We start from the raw sequence: 21,317 nt of genomic DNA, 5'->3' as shown, positions 1-21,317 counted from the left end.
AATATTTCCATATTTATGTGAGAAAACTTCTTTATTGGGGCAGTTGGCACTGTGAAAGAGAGTTATTTTGACAGATAACGCCATGTGCGTTTGTTTTTATCGACTGGGTGCCTATCTAGGTTAATTTATGTCTCCCCACCTCAGCCGTACTTTCCTGTCGATTGACCTGTTCCCGTCTAAAATTAAGAGTCGCTTTCAATCTCAGGGTTACAATTAGCATGTCTCGGTTGTTTCTGTGATGGCATGTATGGTGAATAGTGACCTAAATCATGAGCATTTGGAGCATCTGCGTGACGCTCATTGGCTGACATCTGGGCTGGCCACTCGCGAGATTTAATGAAGGCTATTGCACGTGCGCATAGTGACCTGCCGTTACGCTGTAAAAAAATCCTGGTGAGAACCCTGAGTTTATCTTCTTTCATGGCAGAACATGTGATTCTTTTCACCCTGCTCACTGCTGGAGGGATTTTTTATGCTCTGTCCTCCACTTTTGGTATCCATCAATCCATTCTCTATACACCGCTTTATCCTCATTAGTGTCACGGGGGGTGCTGGAGCCTATCCCAGCTGACTCGGGCGAAGGCAGGGGACACCCAGGACAGGTCGGCAGTCTGTCGCAGGGTTACATATACAGACAAACAATCACACTCACATTCACACCTACGGGCGATTTAGAGTAATCAATTAACCTCAGCATATTTTTGGACTGTGGGAGGAAGCAGGAGTACCCGGAGAAAACCCACACATGCACAGGGAGAACATGCAAACTCCATGCAGAAAGATCGCGGGCTCAGGCGGGGACTTGAACCAGGGATCTTCTTGCTGCAAGGCAAAAGTGCTAACCACTACCCCACTGTACAGCCCCACTTTTGGTATATCTTTTTTGTTTTTTAGCATTTTGCCCCTTAGCAAATGCATAGCACAATGGAAATAGACAAGAAATATGAGGTAAAAGGAGGGTTTACAGCAAAGTGAAATGAACCAAGGACTCAGTTGCCAGAGGCTTTTTAGTGGCTTGCTCTCATATCACTGGGTTATTATGTCCCTCTGTCTTCCACAGTGAAAACTGGATTTGTGTCGAAAGATGCACACTTGCCACCTTCAGTTTTAACTTCCTTTTTGGAAGCTGCCATTATGCAGTCACTGTAGTGGCATCTGGCCATATCTGAGCAAACATGTTGGAGTTAATGTTATCCAAATATATTTGGTGTTATCTATGTTCAGTACCATATTGATGCTTTCGTTGCTTCTCCCATCTTCAAGAAGTTTCACAATCTACTTTCTTACCTGTTCAGGCAAATTTTTACTATATGGAACCGCTTTACTTTAGACACAGCCTTGACCTAAACCAAAAAAGCTGTGATTTTCACAGGTTCTTTATTGCCTTCTTAGTAGAGTTTGCCTTTGCGGGAAAGTTTATAATCATGTTTGTTGCAGTGGCCACTGGTGCACTCACTTTAGTTGCTTTGAGATTGTGTTTCAAAGGCCGGTATTTTCAATGAGGTCCACCTAAGGTGTTTATTTTTAACTAAATATGAGCTCCAATGCCCTGAGCTTCAACTTAAACACAATGTTTTACAATCACTGTAAGATGTTGAATAATTTATCACTTTAATACAGTAATAATATTGCACAGGGGCACATTCAACTGAGCTGAAGAGAAGAAAAGATGCACAAAAGAAATAAAACAGCTTTAAACTCTTAAAACCACTCTGCATGAAAAATTCAAACAATTATAATGTTGTAGAAGAAAATAAGATGCACTAACATAAACATCATAATGCTTCATGATATTAAAATTCAAATTAGTCTTTCTCTTTGAAGGAAAATACAGACTGCACATTTTACCAACTTGTGCAACACTGATCTGCAATCACAGCACACTATTATTCTGCAGGTCAGAATTTACTGCAGAGAAAACCGATTTAAAAATCAAGCCATGAAGGGCAAATAATAATAAGCAGGTAAGCAGAAATTTGGAACAGACAGAAAAATCTTGTGACATAAATTAACTGAATGAACCAAATTTTAATATAGATATAAAAACAGCAATATTTTTTAAAATATTATTCTGCAGTTTATAATTTTATACAGAGACATTATCTACAAAAATTAAGCTATAAAAGGAAAATAATATTCATAGAAAATAATAGAAATACAAATACCTTATTGATTCCGAAGGGGAAATTCTGTGAATGTTATTTTAAATCTATTAATTTAGAACTAAACAGGTCAGTAGTACTTTAGAACAGACAGGAACATCTTGCTACATGAATTTACAGAGTTATTATAAAGATATTTTAAAGTAATAACAGTAATTTTGTGAGTAGGTTCTGTTGTCTTCCGCAAAATGTGTCACTTCCGCCACCTAGTGTCTTTTTCCGGAAACACATGAGGCGTGACAGGTGACGTCGCCTGTTTACATCTGCCAATGAACACGTGGCACCCTGCATCCGATGCCGTCATTGGTCCGTATGACAGCAATTTGGGCGGGGACTCTGTCATAGAGGACCAATAGTGTGAGGGATGTAAATTCCGTTTGAAAATTTCCCGGGAAATCTGAGTTTCGCGGGAGGGCTCTTGAGCGCGTAAACCGTATCCCTTCATTCATCAGGCCGTTTCCTGAAGCCATTTCCAGACGGGGGAAACGAGAGTTGCGCTACTTTTTAATCCGTTGCATCTGCCTAAATGCACCTTCAGAAGGAAAAATACTTGACAAAAGTCGATAGTTCAGACACTCGTCTTCACTTTGGTCTGATTATTTTTGTCACTATCGCGGCGGATTAGCGGCCACACGGGCTCGAAAGTTGAGAGACAAGAAAGGGGTTACCCCGAATACGCAAGATGAGAAGAGGGATCTCCTCGGCTCCGGACAAAGTGATTTTAGCGGGGGTTGGGGGCTCTCCTCTGGACAATAATATCATTTTAACCACACTGTCGGATCGGTTAAACCCCGGGCAGTCGAACGCGACGTATATCCAAATAATAACCACCCCACCGCCTTGCAACGTTACACAGACATCCAGTGTGTGTTTATCCGAGCCTCAGGTCAACAACATTTACACAACTCCACAACAAGCTGCAGCCAACGGAGCCGGACAACGACCCGCTCTGGGGAGACCTCCGGTAATCAGCACACAGCCCGGTTTGGACGTGTTCAGCTCTGCCACAGACACCACAAAGTGTTAGCCTGCTAAGCTAGCCGAGCTTGTTGTTCGGGCAGCTAACGTTAGCTACTTAGCCAGGGCATTCCCACGACTCAACCTAGCGAGGTGGCTAACTAACTACCGCTAGCTAAGTTGCCCAAGTGGGCTGGTTAAGAGTTTGGTTGACTGCAGGGAGTCACGAGGCGAGTTTAAGTTAGTTTAGAGGCATGCAGGGCTGCCAGCTACTAGCTTACTAGCTAACTTCGTGGTGCTTTTGCTTCACCTTTGCAGCCAGATGGAAATATTGGTAAGAGATGAGTAACGTTAGCGGTGGCCTAGTGGCTGCTGTTGGTGTCTTAATTTGGGGGTTGGAGGGGGGATTGTTAGACTGCTGCTTCTTAGTTAGCTCATTTTTAGCTTTTTAACAGGACACGAGGAACGAAACTTGTAAAGACAAGCAGTTAAAGACAGAAATAGCTTCAGGTCAGTGTTGGACTGCTCGGTGGATATTTGTCTCTCTGGAGATGCAACTTGGATGAAGCTTATAAATGTGTGTTAGCTTTCCAGGCTAGTAGCTGTAATGCTTATCAGAGGACATTATTACTCGGCTGTGACCTTTTTTTCTTATTCTGCATAAGTGTTGTCTGTCCTGCTGCTGTGTGAATAAAGTGACGCTGTGGAGCCTTTTCAAGTAAAGTGAAACCCGAGTTTGTTGCTTTAGTGCTGATTGCACGTTTCCTGTATTCTCATCATGCACAAACCACACAGAATAGTTTGAGCAGCATTCAGGGTGAGGTTTTGTTCCTGGCTATTCATCTTTCATGAACCAAAGCAGACTCAGTATCTCAGGCTGAAGCCATGAGCAGGCAGGGGGGTGCAGGGAGCTGCTGGCTGATATAAAATGGCTGACACTTTGACTGTCAACAGAGGGCATATTATTCCTCCACTGGCTCCTGCTAGATCCAGCAAGATAAAGTAGTCAGGATGGGTTACAGTGTTGGTTTATATTACCTAGAGGTGAACTGATTTGTGCCCTGAAAGAGCAGCTGGAGGGAAATTCAGTGTAGCTGCACACTGGTGTTGGTGTGTCACTCAAAGGTACTAAAACAGGGTGGGATTTTACCAACATGATGCCATGGAACAGTGGTGAAATATTCAGTTTTTGGCTGAAAAACTGCAAAAAATGGATTCCTGTATGGTTTTGTTAAGAAATATGCCGCTATAGAGATGCATGTTGGCTTAAATATGGTGTTAAATGGGCAGAAAGTGTTTGATTTCATGCTTGGCCTTCATCAAACTATTCTGATAATGTGGTAGATGCATATTATGTTAGTCCATAAGTGGTCAAACACTGTCCAGCTATAATTCTTGAATATTAACTAGGAACATGTAACTAACTCAGTTTGGTTAGTGAGTTTCTTCTTTCTTGTCATGCCTTAACCTGACATCAGAATAACTTGAGATTCCCTTTAGTTCTGGGATTTTTTTCTTTTATTTCTATACTTTAATTGGCTTTCTTTGCCATGACTGCAGCACGTGGATCAAACTCGAGGGTGTGACTCAGTCTTAAGGTATTTGGGTTTGTCTTGGCCAATCAGTTTGAAGAAAAGTCACTGTCTCTGTGCTACGTCATTACATGCATGACGGTGTATGAAGCTGCCATATTTTCACTGCACTATGTTGGCATTTTGGTGAAAAATTTTATTTGTCGTGACAGATTTTATGACGGTACTCAATTCAGAAATTATGAAGTGAAATAATGTGCTTATTAAAACTGAAATGGATAAAACTGGAGACAGTATTCACCTTTCGGATTCGGCAATCTAAACAAATCCAACAATGGAATATTCTCACCGTGTGTGCCGCCTTTTATTAAACAGTTTATGGAATCTTTAACCTCTTGTTCTTTTCGCTGTTTAGTCATTTTTCTGTACCAGGCTACACTTTAGAGACGCTGACAAGAGAAAATCACAGTTCTGATGTGTTATTGCTCATGAGACGTGACTTCAGGGACGACTGGTAGCAGCCAAACTACTATATCTGCTGTTAACATTTATTTTTGTTTCCTCTAAGGCCAAAAGGCGGTTGGCGCTCGATGATTCAGACCACCAGTACCAGTCAGAACCCGCCAGAACTCCACGAGGCCGAGGAGGCGGCTCAGCGGCCAACGGGGCTCGGTTAAAGACACCCAGAAGTAAGAAGCAGACGGCAACGAGAGGCCTTCGGACATCCTGTTTGTACAGTTAATCCAGAATTTTACAGTTTTATATACAGAAACAGTCTTGATGCAGTTTGTCAGGTTGTCATATTGACCAGAGCTGTTCATTGCCATAAATGTTTTTGCAGATTAATTTTCTTTCTGCTTTTGATCAGGGAAGGTTATGCATTTATGTATGTAATGACAAAAGGCTTTGAACATTAATTATCTCAGAAATATACCTCAGCACTGTAGACCTCTCAATGGATAAATGTTTTTAACATATGGCAGTTTCGTTGTTAGTCATCAAAGAGTAAAAAAAAATGAGCCATGAGTAAAAAAAAAAAAAAAAAATCCTGATTTGATATCTCAAATAAAATCTCACAATATGAAAGTAGGAAATGCACTCAAATACCTAAAAGGCTCATACAAACAATATGAAACATTCTTATTTGCTTCCCAGCTATTTTACTTTATTCATTTGTCAACGAGAAAGGCATCCGTTCAGATGTTTCTTGATTTTTCTGTTAACTCTCAAGCTCCCCGTACGATTCAATAGACAGTACTCCAAACTTAAAAAAAAAGAGTCTGTGCGTCATTTGTTATGCTCAGGATATAAAGCTACTCCAGTGGTGTAATAAAGTGATTTGTTGATTTTAGTAACTGGAGGGTGAGACAATGCAGAGGACAGAAACAGCTCAACTAACTCAACATGTGACGTTACATGTTATCAGCTGGAGGTTGTTAAAGCTGACTTCAACCTGACCTGTAGTGTGTCAGTGAACCAGTGTAGCTGGCTGACTGATTAAGTCATTTCCCTCTTTCTGGACTATTAAAAACTGAAGTTTTCCAAACATGCTTCAATGAGCCAATCAATAAATGCGATCCAGTACAAAAATGGCACAATAGTGTCTTGAGATGAACAGAAAGTTGATTTTACATCTTTATGGCCTCGATACAGCACAATGCTGAATATAATTCTCATTCAGGTAGATGTTTTTGAAAAGTTGTAGCATTGGATTTGTTAAAATATACATTTGTACGTATTGACTGTTAGTGAGATAATTTCAGGCTTAACTGAAAGTTTTCAGCGCTGCGATGGTCATTCTTACATCTGTACATCTCCATGGTGACTTATGCTCTTAATGTTGTTATTAGTAGTAGCTTTATTGTCTTTATACTGAGATTGGAAAACAATATGAAGAAATTGGCTCGTGTTCTTGAGGCATAAACAGTTAAGACTATTGATTAAAAAAACTGTTTGACAAGCAAAGCATTACAGTTAAATAAAAATAATATTAGTCCTAGAATATCAGATTAGAAACAAACCATAACTTCTTAAAAGATCCAGTGTGGATAGTGAGAGTTTTCAGACTTTCTAAACATTTTTCTTTCCCAGATGAGCACAGATGTGAGGTATTGATTCTCAGTGGAGGAAACTTCTTTCTTGCTATTTTTTTTCTTCTTCTTAACTACAAGAAACACCACCACCATTTAATTACTTCTACAGGCCTTTTTACATCAATACAGTCCAAAGCCAGAGATTGTAAGGCACCAATGTCTTGTACTTCTTGGTGACCTTTACTATGAGTTGTGATTAAGCCTGCTTCTAGGTTTAAATACTGTTTTTGACACCAATATTCTGCTGCAGCTGAAAGAAAAAGGCTAAAATTGTCTTACATGCTATAAGAACAGGCTCCATCTAAGTAACATTTAATAGAATACACCGTCGTAATTATAGTCGGATCGACTCATGCTTTAATGACGGGGCAGTGATTTAGTGTGTAAATGCTATTATTAAAGCATTTATACAGTTGGCGCAGTTTTTTCGTCAGCGTTCTTTAATGACTTTGCTTGCAACAGCTCTGTTGCTTTTATGTTTAACTTCCTTACGTTAGTGTAGGACTTTACTTTGTTCTTCTCATGAGAAATATGCGCCAAACCTGTTCCTGCCCCTCTTATGTGAACACACTGGTAGCCAGGTTCAGGAATCCTGAGTTGACGAGAACTCCACTTTCTCGTCAATCTTTCTCGTACCAATGAAGCCACACTTTGACGTCCTTTTGTGAGACAAGGAATGTTTTTGTCAAAATTAAATATCAAGCAGAACACTTGACCATTCTCCTTTGTTTCTCGGTTCTTTCTTCTTTTCGTCCGCTGTAGCGCCCAAATCTCCTCCAGAGAAGACGCGATATGACACATCTTTGGGCCTGTTAACGAAAAAGTTTGTCGACCTTCTTGCTCAGTCTTCTGACGGCGTTCTGGACCTAAATCTTGCTGCTGAAACCTTACAGGTAAGTTTATGTCTAAGGAGAACGTCTTAACTGCAGGTATCGCTTCAGAGCACAGAAAATGTTGGAAATACTGTCAAGGATTGTGTCTGATGGTTAATTTAGTCATTGATATTATACAGGAGATTTAAAATCCCTAACAGACCTTAAAAGTGTGTTGCACTACACATGGGGAGAAACCTCAGGTGGTTTTTCTGTCTAATTTTGGACATGAATATACACCGCAAGATTTATTAAGATTATCTTGTCATAAGAAGCAGTGCATTTCTTATGTGATATCATGGAGAAGCATGTGTACTTAAAATGGTGCAATAATTCTTTACAATGAGGTAAAAACAAAAGCAGCAGGCTGAAGGAGTCTGAATCTGGGAAAAAATAGTTTGAGAATTGTGGTGAGAACTGGAGGTGAGATTTTAACTGTAATGTCTGTAGCTAACGTTAGCTAACCTAGAGTGTTGGTCCTCGCTTGGCATTGTTTGGAAGCTAGCGTGATAATTGTAGCCATCCTTGCTTTAACTTGGAAATAACAAACATGTTTGGTATTATTGGGGTGTCTTTGATCAGTCTGTGAGCACTTTGTGAGGTTTAAGGCTGGATCGACTTATATCTTATTGATTTTCTACTTTTTATTCACTGCATTTATTATGTTGTCATTTTGTTTTTCTGAATATCTGTCACAAGAATTTTCTTTGTGATTAGTTTTATCTGATCTAATCTGTAAACCCCTCATGTTGCAAATTAATCTGGGCAAAACATCGACTCAGATCAAGATCCAAGGTCAGATTTCTCTCTGATTGTTCAGAGGGGTAAAATAGAGGTAAACCGACCCGAAAGTTGCCTAAATGGCTAACTGTCTCGACCTGTATTCTCTTCTTCCAGGTACAGAAAAGACGCCTTTATGATATCACCAATGTGCTAGAGGGAATCCACCTGATCAAGAAGAAGTCGAAGAATAACATTCAGTGGATGTAAGCGGTCGTTCTCTCCCTCTACATCACATAAATGATCAGTTTTAGTCGACCTGTGGGCTCAGTCACATACTGAGATTGATCCTCTGGCAATCAGACAAGACATTTATGTCATCTCTGAAGAATTTAAGAATTTAATGTGATGGATTGATCTCCTCCATCTTTCCTTCAGTTGAAGTCATAAGAGGATTTATAACTGCTGCCCTCGGTCTGCTTGTTTCCTCATTTATTGCGAGTTTAACGGCTTTAAAGTTCCCTTCATTCACTATGATGGGGTTGACATTTTTAAAAGTACAGTCAGAAATGTGCAAAAATAAAATATAACACCTAGTAGAAAAAAGTGGTACGTGAAGTGTGTTTACGAAATCAGTGGAATAGATTATTCATTATTGATAAATTATTTGAACATGTGCAAAAAAGTATTGCTTAAATTGTGCAAAAATTACATGTAAGGTGCAATTGTATCTAACAGGCATGTTATTTGGTCGCGGATCCGCGAAAATTTGCATATCGAGGTATCAATGTTGAGACCCAACGTGAATCGCCCATATTCGATGAGAAAAAAAATATGGGGTGTAAGGGGTATAGGGTTGGATCGCATGTAGTTGTCAGCAGTGCGCTGGCTTGCAATGTTTACTTTCACGTACATCGTGTTCAAATTCGGTAACGCGAGAACTACCATTTTACGAGAGTGGAAGGCAGTTTGTGTGGTCGCGTGAAGAAGGAGGACAGGGAGAAAGAGGAATATGGCTAGAATTATTGACAGGAAAGAGGAGAATAGAGCAAGGGAAGTGGACGATGGGTGTCGCGTCAAGTGGAATTGGGAGTGGTTGGCGAAACCCATGAAGCTTACGCACCAAAAGCACGAGTTGGAAACAACGATTGGAGAGCATTATCGAAAGTTAGATGTAGCTGGGAAAGCGAGGTGCATGGTGTGCGACGATGAGACAAAATACAGCGACAGAGGATGCCAAGCGCTGATAGACCACATGAAAACGAAAAATCATGCCAGGAAAAAGCGCTCTAACCACCAAATGCCCAGCAATTTTTTCACTCGGCGGAGGGAAGAGACGCGACAACAGGACCAAACATACGGGATCAGTAGTGTGTACTTGCAACAACCCAGTGGCATTGCCCCACAAGTTCCTCAACAGAAGAGGCTCACTCCCATGGTCGATCGGAAAGCACACACCGTGATGACTTCATGTGGCTCATTTAAATTTGAATTCAGTATAAATATTTGGTTTCATGACTTTGTGCTGTTTTTGAGGGGGTGCCTAGAAGGTCCCATACAGACATTTTTTTAAGCCTTCATGTTTAAAGAATTCTAGGTGTCAGAGTTCACCAGAATGCACCATTTCAGCCTTTAAATTTCAAAAGTTTCTTGCCCAGTGTTCCACAGTATTCCTCTGCAGCTTATAGTAAAGATAGTTCCTAAATATTGAAAACTAAATCTGTGTTCTACCAGCTCAAACAGAAATTGCAGCTGCAGAAAACTGACATCAGACCAGAATTTTTTTGCACTGTTGATGCCAAATCAAATATTTGAAACCATGAACACGAGGTACCGGAAGAGTTGCCTGCACTAGCACTGAATCTGTTCCAATTCTTACCCTCACAGGGGCTGCAGTCTGTTGGAGGTAGAGGGAACACTGACCCAGAGACAAAGACTGACAGCTGAAGTTTCTGCACTCGGTGAAGAAGAGCAGAGACTCGAGCAGCTGATCCAGAGATGCAGCTTGGATATGAGACACATGAGCGATTTGGCAGTCAACCAGAAATATCCTTTTTGGATGCCAAAAGTTACAATGACTTCTAGCTACTTTAGTGAGCAGGCTTTCATAATCCATTAGGTAAATATTATCAAACTGATGGATAAGTTTGAAAATTGCTCATATGGAGGGTTGATTATATGTAACTATATGTAGATTATTTTTAACAGGAAACTGCCCAAATTGTAAAGCAGCTCATGTCATTTTTATTCCTGGAACATGTCGCACATCGTATGTTCAGGTTTATCGTGTGCTTCACTGATATGGGATACCGTTCTATTTCTTTAACCCTTTCGTCTGCACGTATTCTTATGTAACATACCAAGACATCAAACAGCTGGGGAACCTCCGAGATCAGACTGTGATTGTCGTCAAAGCACCCACAGACACCAAACTGGAAGTTCTAGATCCTGATGAGGTTTGTACACATGGGACAAGCCTGGTCCTACGCTAAAATGAGATTGTTTCAATAGAGATTCTCATTAAAGTCAGTTTTTAGTCCACTGCTAGGCTTGATGTGTGTCTGAGAAACTGGATTTGCCATTGTTGTCCAAATGAACGTCAGCGTTTCGCTGACTTGTGGCTTGCTCTTCTCAAACAGTTTTAGAATAGAATATGCTTTGTTGCCATTATACGGTGTATAATGAGATTGGAGAGCTCGTTATATCTGGTTTATATCTGGTTAAATTGCTGATTTTACCCAGGGAAAATATGCATTATTCAATCTCTAAATCAAGTGTAGCTGTGGGTCTGGAACACGTTAACATGAAGTAATAATTCTGTCTGAAACGGGTTTATAGCAAATTAAGGTAACTGCTTCCAGTCTGTACTGCTAAGCAGACAAAAATGTCCCATTTAAAAAGTTGATTCATTGGAAGGTTGGTAAAGATATTTTCTAAACTCTCGATGTTGGCAGCATTTTGGCTTCTATATGGAAAAACTGACAGCTTCCCAAAGTGTTTACAGTGTTTCACCTTTGAGAAAGTGCATTGAATTGCTGTTTAATAGACTTTTTCTGAACAAAATCAGTGCACCTGTGATGGAAATGGCAGCTAGCGAGTCATTTGTTTACCAGGCATGTGGAAATGACTTCAAAAGGGCTGAAGCTGTGTCAGGGTTTGAAATGTGAGGTAGCAGCTGTTAAAATTGTAATAAACACCACAATCTAACACACCACCCAGTTTATACTGAAAATGTGTGAATAATTCAGTTGTTGGTGTCTGTGCAGCTGGTATTTACCTGAATGTGCTAGGCTAATGCTAACACTGCTGTCAGGCCTGAGGCTAACGCTGTGTGAAGCACTGAAATATCTTTATAAAGTCAGATTAACTTTAGAAATTTGTTGTAATGTGCAGAAATGTCTCTTTAACAGAGACACAACCTGCAAAATCTGAACAGGAAGCACAACTATTACCACAAATCAGAACATTAGCCCACTGTGACTGAGGCTGTGCTAGCAGCTAAGGTTGGTGGCAGCCACTGATTACCTGAAACAGCTGCTGTATCAGTTCCAAATATCTGTCATGGGCTTTTCTTGAGTGCCAGTTATCCTTTAAAAACATATTGGTTGATCCCTAGTGCACATAGGGTTAATAATTTATAGTAACTGTTATATCCACAAATTTTAGTACATTTGGTGGATGTATTTATCTCAATCTGTGATCAAAAAAGTGCTTTTACCCATAAAATTGTCCAAATTACCTGACTGTATGGTAATATTTCTTACAGGCTGCATCACATTACATTTTCCTTTAGCCATGTAAGAACATTGTGCAAATTTGCAGTCTTTACAAATGCTCATTTTGGAATATTTTGAGAGTTCAAATATGAATTAGCTTTGAAGTATTTAATTATCTTTCTACACAACAAAAATATAAACGCACTGCTTTTGTTTATGCTCTCATTTTTTAAAAACTTTTCCCACATGCACAATTTCACCATTTCTCTCAAATATTGTTCACAAATCTGTCTAAGGCTACATTTATACGAGGACCATCTTAACAGAAAACGCAAAAGTGGCGTCTTGTCATTTCACGTTTAGACGAGCGGTTTTGAAGGAAATCTGCGTATATACGATGACTCTATAGTGTGTGGAATTCAATTGGACATGCATGCCAGGCAGCTGGGTGGCGCTGTGATAAAACTCCGCCATGTCTACGCGCATGCGTACTATCTCCCTTTTCGGATCTCCGCCGCGGTAAATGTTAATGAATGGAATCTGTACAGATTCTGCACGTTTGTTGGTACGACTCCTGCAGTGTACATAGAGCTGCCAGAGTTGCTTGAAGGTACGAAGGATGGAAATAATCACACATCTTTGTTTACTTCCTTGTACCGGCCGGCAAACCACAGCACCAGCGCACATATGTGATGTAATCGCGTACGTGATGTGGTCAGATCTCGGCAAAGTTTTGCGTTTTGCTGTTTAGACGGAAATGTAACGGCTGAGAGTTTTCAACTTTTCCACTCTGGAGGCCAGTTTCAAATTTTTGCATTTTTAAGCCCCCAAAACGCCGTCCTCGTATAAACGATAGGGTGTTTTGTTGAAATATTTTGACGTTTTTACCTGCAAGCGTTCTTGTGTAAACGGCCCCTAAGTCTGTGACAGTGAGCACTTCTACTTTCCTGAGATAATCCATCCCACCTCACAGGTGTGCCATATCAAGATGCTGATTAGACACCATGATTAGTGCACAGGTGTGCCTTAGACTGCCCACAGTAAAAGGCCACTTTGAAAGGTGCAGTTTTATCACACAGCACAATGACACAGATGTGGCAAGATTTGAGGGAGCGTGCAATTGGCATGCTGACAGCAGGAATGTCAACCAGAGCTGTAGCTGGTGTATTGAATGTTCATTTCTCTACCATAAGCCGTCTCCAAAGGCGTTTCAGAGAACTTGGCAGTACATCCAACCAGCCTCACAACCACAGACCACGTGTAACCACACCAGCCCAGAACCTCCACATCCAGCATGTTCACCTCCAAGTTGGTCTGAGACCAGCCACTCGGACAGCTGCTGAAACAATGGGTTTGCATAACCAAAGAATTTCTGCACAAACTGTCAGAAACCGTCTCAGGGAAGCTCATCTGCATGCTCGTCGTCCTCATCGGGGTCTCCAGCCAACTCCAGTTGGTCTCTTGGATGAATCCCGGTTTACACTGTTCAGGGCAGATGGCAGACAGTGTGTGTGGCGTCATGTGGGTGAGCGGTTTTCCGATGTCAATGTTGTGGATGGAGTGGCCCATGGTGGCGGTGGGGTTATGGTATGGGCAGGCGTCTGTTATGGACGAAGAACACAGGTACATTTTATTGATGGCATTTTGAATACACAAAGATACGGTGACGAGATCCTGAGGCCCGTTGTTGTGCCATACATCCAAGAACATCACCTCATGTTGCAGCAGGATAATGCACGGCACCATGTTGCAAGGATCTGTACACAATTGTTGGAAGCTGAAAACGTCCCAGTTCTTGCATGGCCAGCATACTCACCGGACATGTCACCCATTGAACATGTTTGGGATGCTCTGGATCGGCGTATACGACAGCGTGTACCCCTCTCTCTCTCTCTCTCTCTCTCTCTCTCTCTCTCTCTCTCTCTCTCTCTCTCTCTCTCTCTCTCTCTCTCTCTCTCTCTCTCTCTCTCTCTCTCTCTCTCTCTCTCTCTCTCTCTCTCTCTCTCTCTCTCTCTCTCTCTCTCTCTCTTCCCCCCCCTCCCAATAATACAAAACTGCACCTTTCAGAGTGGCCTTTTATTGTGGCAGTCTAAGGCACACCTGTGCACTAATCATGGTGTCTAATCAGCATCTTGATATGGCACACCTGTGAGGTGGGATGGATTATCTCAGCAAAGGAGAAGTGCTCACTATCACAGATTTAGACAGATTTGTCAACAATATTTGAGAGAAATGGTGATATTGTGTATGTGGAAAAAGTTTTAGATCTTTGAATTCATCTCATAAAAAATGGGAGCAAAAACAAAAGTGTTACGTTTATATTTATCCCCTGCCTCCACGAAGTGGAAAAGGGGGATATACACACGTGGACAAAATTGTTGGTACCCCTCAGTTAAAGAAGGAAAAACCCACAATTCTCACTGAAATCACTTGAAACTCACAAAAGTAACAATAAATAAAAATTTATTGAAAATTAAATAATCTAAATCAGCCATCACTTTTGAATTATTGATTAACATAATTATTTAAAAAAACAAACTAATGAAATAGGGCTGGACAAAAATGATGGTACCCATAACTTAATATTTTGTTGCACAACCTTTTGAGGCAATCACTGCAATTAAACGATTTCTGTATTTGTCAATGAGCGTTCTGCAGCTGTCAACAGGTATTTTGGCCCACTCCTCATGAGCAAACAGCTCCAGTTGTCTCAGGTTTGATGGGTGTCTTCTCCAAATGGCATGTTTCAGCTCCTTCCACATATGTTCAATGGGATTCAGATCTGGGCTCATAGAAGGCCACTTTAGAATAGTCCAACGCTTTTCTCTCAGCCATTCTTGGGTGTTTTTGGCTGTGTGTTTTGGATCGTTGTCCTGTTGGAAGACCCATGACCTGCGACTGAGACCAAGCTTTCTGACACTAGGCAGCACATTTCTCTCCAGAATGCCTTGATAGTCTTCAGATTTCATCGTACCTTGCACACTTTCAAGACACCCTGTGCCAGATGCAGCAAAGCAGCCCCAAAACATTACTGAGCCTCCTCCATGTTTCACCGTAGGGACAGTGTTCTTTTCTTCGTATGCTTGCTTTTTGAGTCTATGAACATAGAGTTGATGTGCCTTACCAAAAAGCTCCAGTTTGGTCTCATCTGTCCAAAGGACATTCTCCCAGAAGCTTTGTGGCTTGTCAACATGCATTTTTGCAAATTCCAGTCTCGCTTTTTTATGAGTTTTTTTCAGCAGTGGTGTCCTCCTTGGTCGTCTCCCATGAAGTCCACTTTGGCTCAAACGACGACGAATGGTGCGATCTGACACTGATGTACCTTGGCCTTGGAGTTCACCTTTAATTTCTTTGGAGGTTGCTCTGGGCTCTTTGGATACAATTCCAACGATCCGTCTCTTCAATTTGTCATCAATTTTCCTCTTGCGGCCACGTCCAGGGAGGTTGGCTACTGTCCTGTGGGTCTTGAACTTCTGAATAATATGAGCCACTGTTGTCACAGGAACTTCAAGCTGTTTAGAGATGGTCTTATAGCCTTTACCTTTAAGATGTTTGTCTATAATTTTTTTTCGGATGTCCTGGGACAATTCTCTCCTTCGCTTTCTGTTGTCCATGTTCAGTGTGGTACACACCTTTTCACCAAACAGCAGGGTGACTACTTGTCTCCCTTTAAATAGGCAGACTGACTGATTATGAGTTTGGAAACACCTGTGATGTCAATTAAATGACACACCTGAGTTAATCATGTCACTCTGGTCAAATAGTTTTCAATCTTTTATAGAGGTACCATCATTTTTGTCCAGGCCTGTTTCATTAGTTTGTTTTTTTAAATAATTATGTTAATCAACAATTCAAAAGTAATGGCTGTTTTTGATTATTTAATTTTCAATAAATTTTTATTTATTGTTACTTTTGTGAGTTTCAAGTGATTTCAGTGAGAATTGTGGGTTTTTCCTTCTTTAACTGAGGGGTACCAACAATTTTGTCCACGTGTGTAGGTTTGGCCTCCGTCCGTGCGTCCGACATGAAGGGGACAGCTTTTCTCGGAAACTATTACAGCTAGGATTACGAAATTTAGAGTGTAGCTTCACACCATGGACACCTTGATCAAGTTCGAAAATGAGACCTGTGCGATAATATTTAACAGAGTTATGGCCCTTGGTCACTATTTTGTCTATAGACTCATAGACATCACATGTGGCGGGGGATATTGATGACCATGTTGTCTTGTTTTGAGTGTATTTGTGATGATGGTCATTAAACTGTCACTTGTCCAGGAACACCAGTGTGTATCTTTGGACACTGGAGAAGAGACTTGATGTTTATCTTTTAGTGGAACAGTGCATCTTTGTAGTCAAGGTGAAACCTGTCAGTTTCTCTGATTTGAACTTTACAAAAATGATTTCCTCCCTCCAGAGTTTGTCCATCCACCTAACCAGCACCAATGGTCCGATAGAAGTCCTGCTGTGTCCAGACGAGGAGAACGACCCCAGGAGTCCAATAAAAAACGGAAACACGGATATTAACGGGAACTCGCCTTTCCTCAAAGTAGTTCAAGGTTGGTTTCAGACGGATATCTGAGTGCAACAATATTTTACATGTGGGGGCTTAGTTTACTTTATTTATTTTTTCTCGTCAATTCATTGTGGCTTACGTTAGACAACATAACTGATGTTGAATTCTGAATGAGGTAGTCAAGGTCACATTTTTTTAAAAGCATCTTAGTTCTTGTACACAGTTTAAAAATGTGAATAACTTTATTAGAGTAGCAGCTTTTAATAGTGGTTTGCAAAGAGCTTCACAGACAGAACAAAAGAGGAAAGAAGGAGAAGCAAAAGGAGAAAGATCAGAGAGACAAGTGGAAAAATAGTAAAGTGTGGTGAAAGACTTACTTCAAAAGTCATACAACAACACCTCAAAGAACAAGAAAAGAGACAGAAATGCTATATTGAAGTAATGAAAAAGTAATAATAGTAAATAAATAAAATAAGTAAATGCACAAAGGGTGAAGGAGAATGCAGCAAATGATAATGAAATAGACAAAATCACATTCTTGTCTTTCTCTCTGACAGTATTTATGGTGTTCAGCTCAGGGTCATTAAGGTGAATTTAGCTATTACTTTGTGATGTACTGAACCTTCTCATGGACAACCGCGGTGCAAAAAGACACTGTAACCAGGCTGACACTGTTAATCCAGACTACATTTAATGACCAGCTTGCTTGTGTCCATTCTACGTGACTGTGTGGAGATAATAACCGGTAGTCTGTGATTCCCTCCACAGATCCCAGCAGCACAGCTCCTGCTCTGACCCCCTTCCTCTCTCCACCTTCTTCCTCCTCGGCCGTCTCCGTTACCACTCTCTCCCCCATCTCGTCCCCGTACACCAGCCTCCTCCAGCAGACAGAAGATGAGATCCCTGCTTCCCTGGGGCCTTTCCTAAACCTCGGGCCTCCTCTTCTGGACCAAGACGACTACCTTCTAGGTTTGGGGGATGATCAGGGAATTAGCGACTTGTTTGACGCCTGTGACTTTGATAAGATGCCCTCACTGGGTCTGGATGATCTCCTGTGCAGCTAGCATTAGCTAAAACACATAGCTGGGGATGAAGCACTGAGGGCTTTTTCTGTCCCACAGGGGCTAAACACCATGTTCCCTCATGGCGTGAGTGATAAGCGGCCTGGTCAGTGTGAAGCCTTCACCGTCTTTATTTTTAGTGGACGGTGATTTACAGGTGGTTGGTGAAGTTTAAATGGGGACAGGAAGGTTGTCTACGCTCTCTGTAAGGTGATGCTGTATGGAAGAGAACAACAAAGAGCTATAATAAAAACTCCCCAACACCACCTGGCATTGCTGCACCTCCTGGGTTATATGAGGTTTGATTTATCAGTACGATGATCCAAAGCCATCAGTAGAGCAGTGAAGTGTTGCTAAATCTGTAAGGATCCTGGTTAAATCTGTCCTCTGATGCTGCTCCCATCAGGTGTACAGAATCATCTAGGTAAACCTTAGGAGATGTTAATGCCAGGTGTTGTCAGGACGAGATTCTGAAGGGTTTTTTACTGTTTTCATTCAACACCAATGATCTGTGATTGAAGGCTCATACTGCTGACTGTTAAATAGAAATCTTTTGTGTGCAAATGTAGAACATTTTAGAAATTAAAGGAAGTATAAAAAGACAACAGGACGATTGTTGTGCACAGCACTCATGACTCGGTTATGGTTTGATCAGGCAGGCTGAAGCTTTGGTCACCTGTCGGGTCACTTGTTACATATCTGGCCTTCTAATTCTAAAGCTGATAAGCGTATTCATACTGTATACATGTAGGCGATACTCTGTATTGAAACTTTGCATGGAAAAGAATGTTCTGGACTAGAAATTTAAACTGTAAAATGGCATCTAAAAATAACAGGAGTCTGTACTCTAAATGCTCTTAAACATCAGTCTGTCATTAAATGCAAATTTTCACAGTGCAGTGATGAATACAAAAAGATGTGACGCCTCGCCTCATGTAACCCAGAAACTTTTTAGTTGCTAACAGAGAAAAGCCATCACTTCTGGGTAATGTGGGGTTTCGTTGAACCACCAGATGTTTAATCCTGGCCTGTTCAGACACGATGTGCAAAAAGAAAAAAAAAACTTCTCCGACTCTTATTGATACTTTGTGAATTCAGGACTCCAACTGTTGCTGCTTCTTACCTGTCGGTTCCACCTTCATCAGCAGAAGTCGCCATAACCAAACTTTTATCGCCTCCCCTGACTGTGCAGTTAAACTGTGATCAGAAAGCATTGAATCGCTCACGCACACTGAATACTCAGTGAAAGCAGTTTCGATGAGTCTTTTTAGGTTCAGTAACTGTTGGAATTTTAATGGGTTTTAATACTGTAGAAATAGCTGACATCAAGGACCTGATAGCCACTAAATGAGACTTCAATGTAATGAAAATAAGATTAACTGAATTCAGTGCAACCAAGCTTTGGTATCATGTGTTTAGAGCCACTTAATTTGAAAACAATGAAGCTGAAATAGAAGCTGAAGGGATGCGATGAACGCAATCGCAGTTCACTTCTAAACGCGTCGTTACATCCCAGACGCTAACGTCTTGCCTGAAGCCTGGCTTTTAGAGACCACAGGCGATATTGCTGCTGTTATCGTTGACTTTTCCCCTGATTCGATTGATGTGCGCTTGAGTAATTTGCGTGTGCGAGTGATGTCCGATCAAGCTTGCGAAAGAGTGAGCCTGCCATGTGTAAATTGATGTATAGTTTTCTAATTTTTCCAGTGCACAAGGTACTGTAGGCTACCTCTCACTTAACGTTGGACAGTAGTAGTAGTAGGGCGTAGAGGTAAAAGCCGTAGTGTGGATGAGTCCTTTCGTCATAGAAACGACCCTTTGTATTATTTAGCAGTGACGTTGAATATTACATCACACTTTTGTCTCTTTCATGCGTGCGAGATTCCACTCTGCTAATGAGAAAACCATTGCTCACAGACCGGCGTAGATCTGAATATTGGGGTGCACATTAGGTAGAAAAGTGGACAAATATATTGCAATATATTTTTGTTTTTATTTTTAGATCTTTTCAATAAGTTATTTAGTTCTTTTGTTTAAATGCAGAGCATCTCTTCGACCCCTAATAATGCGTGTGTTTCCATGCAGCCATTCATCCACATCTAATCTGTCCTTCGCTGGTCATCAGGAGACTCTGCTCTGTCTGCATTCACCACTGAACCATGATCAGTGATTTTTTTTTTTTTTTGTGTCGTCTGCTTTGCTTTTGTGACACCGTGTGTCCGTTTTTATTTTTGGAATGTTGATTGAGAGTGTGATGCTTTTAGAAAATACTTCTGCTGTCTTCACTTTCACAGAGAGAACTGAAAACAAACTGTTAAAAATAACTTTAGCCGCTTGTTGCTGAGTTTAATCAGTGCTGCCGTCAGAAATGACTGAAATTTGACTTCAATGCACAGAAACGTTCTAATTCACCAAGTACAAGCTCCATATTTCTATCAGAGCAGTTTACATATTTTCATGGGTAAGCTGAGCTCATTTTTCTCCATCTGGTTCACTAACCTCAGTGCCACTTTCTACAGTTTACAAGTAATTCTATTTTCCCGTCTGTTTCAAGCAGTCAGAATCTGGTTGAAATGTTTTATCCACTTTTATGTGATGGAAACAGGATTTTTTTGGAAAGCTTGCACCTTTCCAGAGGTTTTCTAATGGAATGTTAAAGATTTTAATGCACCGCTGAAGCTAGTGTCTTGTGTAATGGGTGACTTAAACTTGCAGCTCATTCATTTCTAATGTGTGGTTCTGATATGTGATTAGATCTTACAGAAAATGATCATTAGGGTAAATATGGTGTTAACTATAGATCGAAGCAGCATTTGTTTTTCCTGCTATTTTCTTATGGTTATTCTTAAGCTGTTACCAAATACAATATACTGATCCGTAAATATTCTGTAAAGGTTATGTGAAAAGTTAACTATTTGATAGGAAAATTGACTGTAAAATTCTGGTATTGCTGCCTGTTTTCCACTAACTACACAGAAAAGAGCAATTTGCAATTTGAACGCATGGGTGAAAGTGCTGTTGAATGTTTAAGATAAACTAATTGGATGTTTTTGGTGTGTGTTATTCAGTTATATAAGTTGTTTCTGTACATCTGTTAAATGAGGAATTTGAGTTGTATTTGGGTGGGGGGTGGGGTGGGGTGGGAGGGCTACATGGATTTGTTTTTGTACCTTTGGCATTTGTAATTGAAAATTTGAATAAAGGCAATACAAATAAGGAAAGGTTTGTGTTTGATCTGTCGTTCGGGATGAGATTTACTGGAAAGATCTTCGTCTTGAGGGAAATGGAGTGCAATGGAACAATCAATTTTCTCTAAATCTGATATCAACGAATAATGGTATCTACTGTTGGGTTGATGTGGCAGCTTAAACAGCATCTCCTGGTTTTTCTTTCTTGCGCACAAAACTGAGATATGTCACTTTTATATCAGCGTTGTCGCAATTTCTTTTTTCATTATTGAAATTCAACTAATACATTTTAGAACAACTGCTTTGCTTCTCTATTAGTGGAGCTCAGTATTTCCATGTCCATCCATTCGACACCTTAAGGCAACATACCAATAATCCTATTGGCTGCATTTCTGTGGTATTTGGCACGTACATTCATGCTCCTCTGAGCATGAACCCTGTTAATTTTGTGACTTCTACGCTTTCCTCCATCACCAACAATGGACACATCTTTGACTTCTC

The 21,317-nt window shown here is 40.7% G+C and overlaps 1 protein-coding gene across 3 annotated transcripts; it reads left to right on the top strand.

The window, feature by feature from the left end:
- The first annotated feature begins 2,587 nt into the window (after window positions 1-2,587).
- On the top strand, window positions 2,588-20,752 carry LOC110950464 (transcription factor E2F3). Of its 3 annotated transcripts, none has more exons than XM_022193044.2 (8): window positions 2,588-3,126; window positions 5,220-5,379; window positions 7,507-7,637; window positions 8,514-8,602; window positions 10,224-10,382; window positions 10,678-10,792; window positions 16,469-16,610; window positions 17,336-20,752. In XM_022193044.2, exons 1-8 carry the CDS (start codon window positions 2,845-2,847, stop codon window positions 17,629-17,631), a joined length of 1,374 nt encoding a protein of 457 aa, XP_022048736.2. In that variant the 5' UTR covers window positions 2,588-2,844; the 3' UTR covers window positions 17,632-20,752. The 3 variants fall into 3 exon arrangements, with proteins under 3 accessions (XP_022048736.2, XP_022048737.1, XP_022048738.2); XM_022193045.2 differs by having other exon boundaries at window positions 2,590-3,126; window positions 5,220-5,340; XM_022193046.2 differs by lacking the exon at window positions 2,588-3,126 and adding an exon at window positions 3,161-3,453.
- Window positions 20,753-21,317: the final 565 nt, after the last annotated feature.

Source organism: Acanthochromis polyacanthus, chromosome 12 (assembly GCF_021347895.1).
Source record: "Acanthochromis polyacanthus isolate Apoly-LR-REF ecotype Palm Island chromosome 12, KAUST_Apoly_ChrSc, whole genome shotgun sequence".
Classification (NCBI taxonomy): Eukaryota; Metazoa; Chordata; class Actinopteri; family Pomacentridae; genus Acanthochromis; species Acanthochromis polyacanthus.
The sequence above is the reverse complement of the archived record's forward strand: the minus strand, read 5'-3'. Positions and strand labels throughout refer to the sequence as shown.

Bases quoted from the DNA above. Each gene is read 5' to 3' on its own strand.
- LOC110950464 (XM_022193044.2), top strand. From the start codon at position 2,845: ATGAGAAGAGGGATCTCCTCGGCTCCGGACAAAGTGATTTTAGCGGGG. The intron at 10,383-10,677 runs ATATCCTTTTTG...TTTCGTCTGCAC, and splicing joins GATTTGGCAGTCAACCAGAA to GTATTCTTATGTAACATACC. The intron at 10,793-16,468 runs GTTTGTACACAT...TCCTCCCTCCAG, and splicing joins AAGTTCTAGATCCTGATGAG to AGTTTGTCCATCCACCTAAC.